The following is a 10,289-nucleotide window of genomic DNA, read 5'->3' on the forward strand; positions in this document are numbered from 1 at the left end:
CACCCTTACTTTACGTGCATTAATTTCGCTATCGAGCCCCTGACCCTAGCAATGGCAAGGGGTCGGGTCTCGCTCGGAGGCTGGCAAGAGTGTCTATTCGATACACATTCTCAATGTCCGACCCCTTTCTCGTGCTAAAACCTAAAGGCAAGGTGTGTGGAAACAAACACTAGGTCAAATTGGTTGGACTACAAGAAATCTACGCCCCAGCGGCTATGGCATTTTTTGCTCACCAGCATGATCGGAGTTTGTTGCCCGCACTCCAAGTTTAGCCTCTGCCTTCCCAGGAAGGATTTGGAGGGGCCCACCTATGGAATCTCCATCGAGGAGAGGCCAGCAGATTGCCCAAAGTTGACCGAATGGCTCAGGTCATGGCTAAGAGATGGGTAAAGAGTAGTGAGGTACCCCAAGCAGGTTACGCCAACTCCGTCGTGAATGACGGATCCGGACCCCACACGGACATATCCGGTAAGAGCTCCTTGAACCCATCACTCGAGCCATCGAGGTAACTTTACCAACCCCCACCTTTCTTTTCCAGTGCATGATCATTCATTCATCCATGCTCATGCATGCATTCATGCATTCGTCCATACATTCATCCCATACATCTAAGCATTGCATATGCAATTGCTGCATCACAACGCTTCGCGTCGCGTCACGAAGCGGTAGTCGTCTCATTCGATATGAGCAGCGCCCGACCGAGGTTCGAAGGCCGGCCCGCGAAGGGCTCAAGACCACCTTGTGTTAACCAAAGCCAGTGGAGAAAAACATAGATGAGCCCTAGTGGCCTCTAAGGGCGGGCTCTGCCTCGTCCGACCTCTGGGGGCGGGCTCCACCTCACCCGACCCTTGGGTTTAAGCTCCGCCTCGCCTAGCCTCTAGGGGGGACTTCGCCTTGACTGACCTCAATGTTGGGGGATCTATCTCGCCCAATGGAGACCCACACCGTCGCCAACCGCTCTAGGTCCAAGCGAATGGCCCTGAGTCAAAGCTCTGACACCAGGGAGGTGACTGGCATGCCCCGATATAACCTATGGTCATGACGGGCCATACCTGGGGATTCACATCAGGAATAGCATTGGGCGTACCAGTGCTATTCTGCCTCACCCTCGTATGAGCACTGATAGGCGCGTTAGTTCACCACGACGTCCGTCAGGATGGAGTGGAGCGCCATGACCGGGAGATGACGCCTGCGCATGGCGCTAGTGACGGACAGGGCCACGATGTGGAGCTATCTCTATTGACCTCTACAGGGTCTATGGGACCCATGTGAAAGAAAAGAAGGACCCAACGATCCTGGAGGACTTCTTCTCCTTCTCATTCTCCTCTTTCCCTCCACTGTAACCTGTCCTTTCCCTTTATAAAAGGGAAAGCAGGCCGTCCCATGAAGGGGACTCGAATCCATCGAACCTCGAACTGATCAGAACACACAAGCACACAGCCGGGAAGCAACCGAGCTCTCGGCATCCGTTCGCTCCTCTCACCAAAGACTTGGGATATATCCCTCTCTCGACCATTTGTAACCCCCACTACGAACTTTTAGTGCTAGTAACACGAGCAACAGCAACGAACTGGACGTAGGGATATTCTACCCAAACTAGTATAAACCTTGTGTTCTCTTAGCACACCATTCGAGCCAGACGCGCAATATTAGAAATTTACTAGTCGGTGGCAACTCGAAACACCGACAAAAGCCTTGCATGATCCTTGGTGTCGCTTTATTTTTTGTTTATGACGGGTAAGTCTAGCTGAGTACATTCGAGTACTCAGGATTTATCCAACCATGTTGCAGGTGAAGTTTCGGCCTGCTGAAGATGGTGGCTAACCGCCGGTGGGCTCGGTGACTCTATATTTATTTCTCATCTATATGCTTTTATCAGAAGATGCCACTTATGCTAGCAATGTATTTGGAACTTATATTAATGTAATAATTGAAAGCTATGTTGTTTTCCTTAAGCGGTTTTGAAACCCAAACTTGTACTTTTATTTGTAAATCCATTTGTAATATTATTTCCACTGTAACTCTATGTATGTGATGTGTATTTGCTTAATCATGCGATCTTGGTTGTGATGTTGATTTACCGAATATAAGTGAAAGTATGTGTGCATCAACGTGTTAAACAAGGGACAATCATACTTGATCTTGTATAAATTGGGTGGTTCTGTCACATCTACATTGACACTAAGACAAATACGAACACCGGACCTGTGACATAGCGTGGGTCTAGTTTATTTTATGCGGATGTGCATTTTAAAGTTTAGGGACCTAGAAGGCACACCCTACCATGTTTAGGGGCTGGTCTGGCATCGCTAGTGCTAGCGTGGACTGTGACTTCAGCAAATGGGTCTAGTCTGCACCCGTGTGGACCTGTGACGCACCATGTGCCAAGTTCAAGAATCTTGATGTGTATTTTAGGAGTTTGGGACCTAAATGACACTATCTGCCAAGTTTAGGGGCCGATGATGCATTTTACTCTGAATCCTACTTTTGACTTTTAGCTTTTTGCTTTTTCAAGTGGGTGGGAAATGTTTTACAGTTGTTTCAAGGGAGAGAAAGGATATGTCTCATAGTTGTTTTAACCGAACAACTTATAGTTTTTTCATAGCACATAACTCACAATAACTTTTCATAGCTCACAACATTTTTTTACAACTCATAGCCGAACCAAACAGACCCTTTATTTATTCAAAATTAACCCTTTCATGGATGCAACAATGCATGAGAAGATATAATTAGGAAAAAAATGATGCCAGATACGTTACACTATGTCATGCTAGATAAGTTACACTATGTCTGTTAGTGCATAGGTGAGCTTCAATTCCGGTTGAAAACTGGCTTTAGTCACGGTTGTCTAACCGGGACTAAAGGCTGTGACCTTTAATCCCGGGTCACGGAATCGGGATTAAAGCCCATCATTGGAACTAAAAAAATAGTTTAAATCCCAAGAGACCTCTCTTGTGATGCGTGAGATTAGAATCCAAGACCTCTTGCCTCGTGCGTAGGTCCCTTATCAACTCAACTGCACATCACATGTGACAGTGTCTTGGACGCTCTCCTTTTAAATTAACCCGTGGGGACCTTTTTGTCCCGGGTGGAAGATCTTTAGTCCGGGTTAGTAACTCCAACCGAGTCCAGGTTGGTAACACCAACCGGGACTAAATGGTGGCTTTTAGTCTCGATTGGTGTTACCAACCAGGATAAAAGGGTCTTCGGTGCCTGTAAAATTTAGATTGGGGACTAATGCTCATATTAGTATTCTATCTTAGTACAATCGAGACTAAAGGTGTGAACCCAATGCTTAAATAAATTTGATGCCGAAAGCCACGTTGTTGAAGCCCGTGCCAAGATGCCGCAGCAGGAGAGAGTGGCTGTGCCCGCACCAGCTGTAATAAATATAAAAATTACTGACAACTTTCTTACAGCATTATGCATAAAAGACTTGATGCCAAAAGCCACGTCGTTGAAGCCGAAGCCAATATTTGATGCCGAAAGCCACGTCGCTGAAGCTAAAGCTAAGATGCGGCAGAAGGAGATTGTGGCGGCACCCGCAGCAGTTATAAACAAAAAAAATTTAACAACTTTCTTACAGTGTGCTAAAAAAAGAACTTGACGCCAAAAGCCATGTTGTTGAAGCTGAAGCCAAGATGCGGCAGCAGGAGATTGTGGCGGACCTGTTGGAAGATTCTCAAAAAAATATTAACTTTCTTACAGATTTGCTATACAATTTATCGTAGAATCCGTACGCTAGCGTAAGCTACACAACGAATTCTTTTTACACAAGTTAAAAAAATTGTTCGTTTGTTGTTTGTCCTTGATAGTTCACACTGGTAGGACTTTAACAATTAAGAGACTTAATCTTAGAGTTTATTCCATGTAATGCTTTCCCACAAAACAATTTAATGCTCATTTGTACCATTCAGAGTCCATGATCGGTTAATTAAGCATTTAGGAATCACCAATAGTTGAATCAAAAAAAGAATCACCAACAGTTTAATTATGTATGGAAAATTTATTATTTAGATCAAAATTCATGCATAAAATAAACTAGGAGAGACATCAGTAAAATATTGCTCTTAAGATGAGAAAAATCTTAGTGAAGATAAGATTAAATCATAAAACACACTGGACAAAGAAGTTATAGTAGTTTTGTTAGACGAAAACTAACAAGGTGGCATGTGCAAATAGTTCGGATAGTTAGCTGCTTTCATTACAACATTTAGATTATATATATATATATATATATATATATATATATATATATATATATATATATATATATATATATATATATATATATATATATATATATATATATATATAGTTAATAGCATTGTTTCTTCGTTCGGTTACATCGGTCCTTTCTCTATGAAACTCCATTGCAGCGATTGACACGAACTCTATGTAACTACAGTTAATCAATTCTTTGGCTTAAAGCTATTATGGTCTTTCTTTCTTTTTTCCTACTCCTGTCTACTGGCTATAAACTTTTTGTAGATGCCAAATCAATGGAGCATTTAGTTTCGTTTTTGTGTGCTCCATAACTCCATAAAACAATTGCAAGTCTTTCATAAATTGTTTAGTTCCTTGGCCCTCTTCTTAATTTAAATTTTGAATGATAATGGGCATTCTATGCATGGTGGATTTGTGGTTCTCAATGCTTCTCATACCTGTCGGAGCCACTTCTGCTTCAAATAGCTGATGGGAGGCCTTGTCACCACGCCATGGAACCATCCCCTAGTGATCTGCTAATCTTAGGCCTACTACCCATGCTACTCTGTGGCATGCGCATTAGAGAATTGACGTGCCAACTGCATGTAAAATATCAAAAGAATGGTTGTTAGAGACAAGGAAAAAGAGTGTTAGCCAATATTCAAGTTTCATAGTTGAATCTCTGTATATATGTGTTCGTTAAATCATCATGATTTCCCCAATTGGTAATACCCTGTCTCTAAGAAACCAACACCAGATTCCCTACTTGAGCGACTTCGCTGCTTATTGCAATTTCAAGAACTGGCTGCCAGGCTAAGTTCTACTATGTTCTTTTCCCAAACTCCGGCGATAGAATGAACTAGTAAATAGTTAGTTGTTATTGTTAACTAAATTCCTCATATGCACAGCTTGCCTTGGTTGAGTTGTTCCGTTTACTCCTGAACATGAGAACCTAACACGTTTAAATGAGCGGAAAATGCTATGGGTAGGGCATCCAATCGTCCGGACATCCACGTTGGTGGGCCTCGACCCCGCCTGAACGGCCCAACACAATCATACACACCGTTGCTCGCATTGCTTAATAAGAAAAAAAAATCTCGGCTCACTTTCCTCTCGAACCCACTGTGGCTGCACCCATTCTCTAAGCGTCGCCTCGCCCGCACTTCCCCTCACTACTGCCGCTTCCCCGGCGCTCGCTCCCGCCCGTGATGCTTGGCTCCCCATTCCCCCTGCGTGCTCCATCTTGCGCCGCGCCGTGCGCTTCATCTCCTAACCCACCCCCACCGTCACCCACACATGCACCGTCACATCTGTCCCCCCCCCCCCCCCACCCCATTGCTGCTCGGCCAACCGGCTCCAATGGGGTACGTGCTGTTGGGGGTGGCGATGGTGCTAGAGTAGCCCCACGACGTCGGGGGCTGCTTGGGAGATGGCGCTCCTCGTGGGGCCCCTCTGGGCGGTGGCCCTCCTCGGCCTCTCTACTCGGTTGGGCCTCACCATTGCCACTCCGGCGGCTCCGTTAGGGCTGCTAAACTTTAGCTGGTTAAACTTTAGCCCATTTAGGCCATGCTTGTTTCTCTTATAATCCGTACTTTTCAGCTTGTTTGTTTAGCGGAACAGTGTTTTTTCAGCGGAACAAATCAGCCGAAACAGTGTTTCGGCTTGTTTTTTCAGCGAAGCAAACGGAGCCTTAGTTACTTTTTACCCAAACACATGGACTACATGGGACTAAAAGAGGAGCTAAAGTTTAGTCAATAAGGGGGAGCTAAACTGGACTAAAAGTCAGGCTACCTCACATTTTAGTCACTTTGTAGCCAAACACCTTGACTAAAAGAAACTAAAAGGCCTCTTTTAGTCCACCAAACCAAACAGGGATGACTAAAGTTTAGCAGTGGTTTAGTTAGCTAAAATTTAGCAGCTTCGATCAAACAGGGCTTTAGTGAGAACCACCGCTAGTGTTTAATGTCATGTTCTGGATAATATCCAGATTAGTACTCTGTACAGTCATTATTTGTACTGCTCAGTATTAGCTATCATTATTTATACTGCTCAGTATTATATCATGTGAGGATATCCCTGGTCTATTTATTATCCATGGTTCTTCCTATTTATTAAGAGATGATTCTTAAGGCCTTTTTATTTATTATTAGTGATCAAACATGTGTACTCCTACTAGGGTGAAAAACAAACAGCAAAAAGAACAGAGTGGGCATATCGCAAGCTGAAGCTTCTGAGATAATGGAATCTCCCTGTCCATCAGAAGAGGAACATTGGCAGCACCAAAACTTAATGCAAAATTGTATATCCGCTTTGTCGGTTGAGGTTCAGCATCAGTACGATATGAAAATGATCTCCCTACAAATTATTGAATGAGTCAAGTAATCCACCTTTATAAAGACGCGCTAGCACGAACATCAGCATTCACCTTCAGACCAAACAGTCTCACAAAGCCGCAACAGCCGCTAGAGGCCACGCGGAAGCTGCAGAAAATGGCCAACAACGACATGCAGGGCAGCATCCCCAGGATCGACTTCACCGGCATCGACCCAGCCGCAGGTCCCTGCGACGCCCGGTGGACCACCGTGCGCGCGGCCGTCATGGACGCGCTCCTCGAGCACGGCTGCTTCGAGGCCGTCATGGACGGCCTCATCGCTCCGGAGCTCAGCGCGGCCGTTCTCGGCCCGGGCGGCGCGGTGGAGTCCCTCCTCTCTCTGCCTGTCAGCGCCAAGGCGCGCAACACCAGCGAGAAGCCCAACCGCGGCTACATCGGCTCGATCCCCGGCTTGCCGTACGAGAGCTTGGGCATCGACGACCCGCTCAACCCCGACGCAGTCCGCGCCTTCGCCGACCTCATGTGGCCCGACACCGGCAACAAATCCTTCTGGTGAACACTCGTCACTCGATCAAGTTCAGAAACCTTCCCGTGGTCGTTCGAAAAAATGTTGATTTTCGACGAAAATTTTTGTTGCATGCAGCGAGTCGATGCACGCGCACGCGGAGAAAGTGGCGGTGCTGGAGGCCGTGGTGCGGCGCATGGTGCTGGAGAGCGCGGGCGCAACCGCCGAGTACATCGAAGAGCAGGCGAAGGCGACGTCGTTCAAGCTCCGGCTGACGGAGTACGCGGCGCCCGGCACGGCGGATGGGAAGAGGGTCGTCGGCCTCCCCGCGCACCGGGACACGAGCTTCCTCGCCGTGCTCACGCAGAACGGCATCGACGGCGTGGAGGTGGAGTGTGGCCGCGGCGAGGGCGGCATCTGGGCCCGCCCCGCGCTGTCGCCCGGCTCATTCCTCATCTTCGCCGGTGACACGTTCAAGGTACTGACGAACGGTCGGGTGTTCAACCCGCTGCACCGCGTGGTGATGTCCGGCGACAAGACCCGCTACTCCTCCATCCTCTTCTCCTCCCCGAAAGACGATGTCATCGTTCGCGCGATCGAGGAGACAGTGGACACCGAGCATCCTGCCGTCTACAGGCCCTTCGAGTACGGCGAGTACGTCGTTTTCTGCTACAAGCCGGAGATCGTTCGGCACCCGAACAAACTGAAGGCTTTCGCCGCCGTGCGCGTCGACGGATAGAGCCAGATGGCTTCTCACAACTGCCCTCAATCAAAGAGCATCTGTTTGATGTGAGCTTCCTGTGTCGTCAAGTTATTTGGTGGATCATCATATGAAAAAAAACGGATCAAACGAGCCATAATAAAAATATATATTAACTGGGCTGCCTTTTATGCTGAGATGTTGAAAAGTCCTAATGGCTACGGGATAAATAGCCTATAAAAATTTCTACAACAACATTTAAACCAAGTGGTTAGACAATTAAGTGGCGAAACGAATGCTGTGCTAGCTTACTAAAAATGCAAACCACGTATCCACAATTTTAATTGCTACGATCTCTATTCCACATAAGGGCTAAGTCACTACTCTTTTAAGTTGTGAGCTCTCAAAGACTAACTAAAGAGCCTCACTAACCAAACTAACAAAACACAAGCTAGCTCTCAAAACTAGTTACACCGAAGAGCTTAGCTACGCTATAAAGTAAATACAAAAGAGATAGTGAGTGTTATACCACCGCGGCAAGAGACAATCAATCGATCACAACGGATACTAGGGATGAAAACGGATCGGATACGGACGGATATCACCGATATTACATTTGTTTTTATATTTATGTCCGGATTTGGATTTGAATACGGATAGTATCAACTATGTCGGATAGGATACGATTGGATATCGCCATCATAAATATGCAATTTGAGTATTCGGATACGGATATGGTATCGGATGTTGGATATTCAGACTCGGATACGGACAGATCTCAACCCCTCTAAACGGATTCGGTTTTGAATATGGTCGGAAAATATCCGTACCATTTTCATCCCTAACGGATACCAATAAAATCCTCGGAGACAAGATGACACAATGATTTTTTACCGATGTTCACTTGCTTGCCAGTAAGCTACGTCCCCGTTGTAGCGATTCGCCCACTTGGAGGTTCACGCGCTAATAGACATCACATGCCTAACCTGCAATCGGATGTGGCACAACCAACACAAGATGGGGATCCACAAGCTATGAGCAATCCACTAGAGTACCTTTTGGTACTCCATCGAGAAAAGGTCAAGAACCCCACACAATCACTACGATCGGAGTCAGAGACAAGCATCTTCCTCTACTCGACGATCCTCGCTGCACCAAGCCGTCTAGGTAGCGGCAACCGAATTTTTTACTATTTGGACTCTTTTTCAAAAGTTTCTCTCAAATAGACCCCTGGCGGAAAGAATTCCAGAAATAGACCCTTGGCTCGGCGCCAGAGTGACTGGCACCGAGGTCCTGGGCACGGGAAAATAGCCTGCCAGGGGCTCGGCGCCAGAGTGACTGGCGCCGAGCTCGGCGCCGTAGATCTTGGCGCCGAGACACCTGTATTTAACTTAGCCTGCACTTCTTCCCCGAGCGTTCTTCCTCTTATTTCTCCTCCGTTTCGGGTTTTTTTCTCGCCACTTCACCCTACCTCACAATCACCGGCAACTTAGAATTTTGGCTTAAATTTAGGGTGTTTGATGTGCTTGCTAACCATCGGCCTCACCAAACGTAGGCCTCCAAAGGGCAAAGTCAACCCTTCTGTTCTGCTCGCGCATCAATCGACCCAATCGACCCTTCTGTTCTGCTTGCTAACCATACGTTTGGTAAATTTAGGGACTTAGCCAAAATTTTATATATCCATCTCATGGTAAATTTAGGGACTTAGCCAAAATTCTAAGTTGCCGATGATTGTGAGGTAGGGTGAAGTGGCGAGAAAAAAAAACCGAGACGGAGGAGAAATAAGAGGAAGAACGCTCGAAGAAGAAGTGCAGGCTGGGTTAAATGCAGGTGTCTCGGCGCCAAGATCTATGGCGCTGAGCTCGGCGCCAGTCACTCTGGCGCCGAGCCCCTGGCAGGCTATTTTCCCGTGCCCAGGACCTCGGCGCCAGTCACTCTGGCGTCGAGCCAAGGGTCCATTTCCAGAATTCTTTCCGCCAGGGGTCTATTTGAGAGAAACTTTCGAAAAAAGGGCCAAATAGTAAAAAATTCGGTAGCGGCAACCACCAAGAGTAACAAGCGAATCCCGCAGCAAAACACAATCACCGAGTGCCTCTAGATGCAATCACTCAAAGCAATGCATTTGGATGCTCTCCAATCTCACCAAATGATGAATCAATCAAGCAAAATGAGTTAGAGAGGAATGGCTAGGCTCACTAGGGTGTATTCTCAACAGAAATGACCAAGAGTGTGAGCCCAAGCCGGCTACCACATATTTATAGAGCCCCTAAATGAATAGAGCCGAGGTGCCAGAGCAGTGTCCACTCGCGCACGCGCCTACACCACTGATTGGACCAGCCATGGAGCAACCAGACGTGTCGCCGCCTGGAGTCCGGTCGACTCCAAAGAGGGTCTGTAGCTGGCAAAACACGATCGAACGCGTCAGATCGAGGCTGATCGGACCCAGGCAAAGTCTGGTCCTCTCCGGCTCCTGCACACCACGCCACGTCAGCGAGACCGAACACACACCCTGCGCATCCGGTCCTTCACTTGGACCAGAGTTC

The 10,289-nt window shown here is 47.0% G+C and overlaps 1 protein-coding gene across 1 annotated transcript; it reads left to right on the forward strand.

Annotated features, from left to right (window-relative positions):
* The first annotated feature begins 6,685 nt into the window (after nt 1–6,685).
* Nucleotides 6,686–7,825, forward strand: LOC136526951 (probable 2-oxoglutarate-dependent dioxygenase AOP1). Its single transcript, XM_066519525.1, has 2 exons — nt 6,686–7,093; nt 7,185–7,825. The coding sequence occupies exons 1-2, from the start codon at nt 6,699–6,701 to the stop codon at nt 7,783–7,785; spliced, it is 996 nt and encodes a 331-aa protein (XP_066375622.1). The 5' UTR covers nt 6,686–6,698; the 3' UTR covers nt 7,786–7,825.
* The last annotated feature ends 2,464 nt before the right edge of the window (nt 7,826–10,289 follow it).

This window comes from Miscanthus floridulus, chromosome 19 (genome assembly GCF_019320115.1).
Source record: "Miscanthus floridulus cultivar M001 chromosome 19, ASM1932011v1, whole genome shotgun sequence".
NCBI classification, from domain to species: domain Eukaryota; kingdom Viridiplantae; phylum Streptophyta; class Magnoliopsida; order Poales; family Poaceae; genus Miscanthus; species Miscanthus floridulus.

Excerpts from the sequence above, each read along its gene's own strand:
- LOC136526951 (XM_066519525.1), top strand. The coding sequence starts at position 6,699 with ATGGCCAACAACGACATGCAGGGCAGCATCCCCAGGATCGACTTCACC. Across the intron at positions 7,094-7,184 it reads ACCGGCAACAAATCCTTCTG|CGAGTCGATGCACGCGCACG; the intron begins GTGAACACTCGT and ends TGTTGCATGCAG.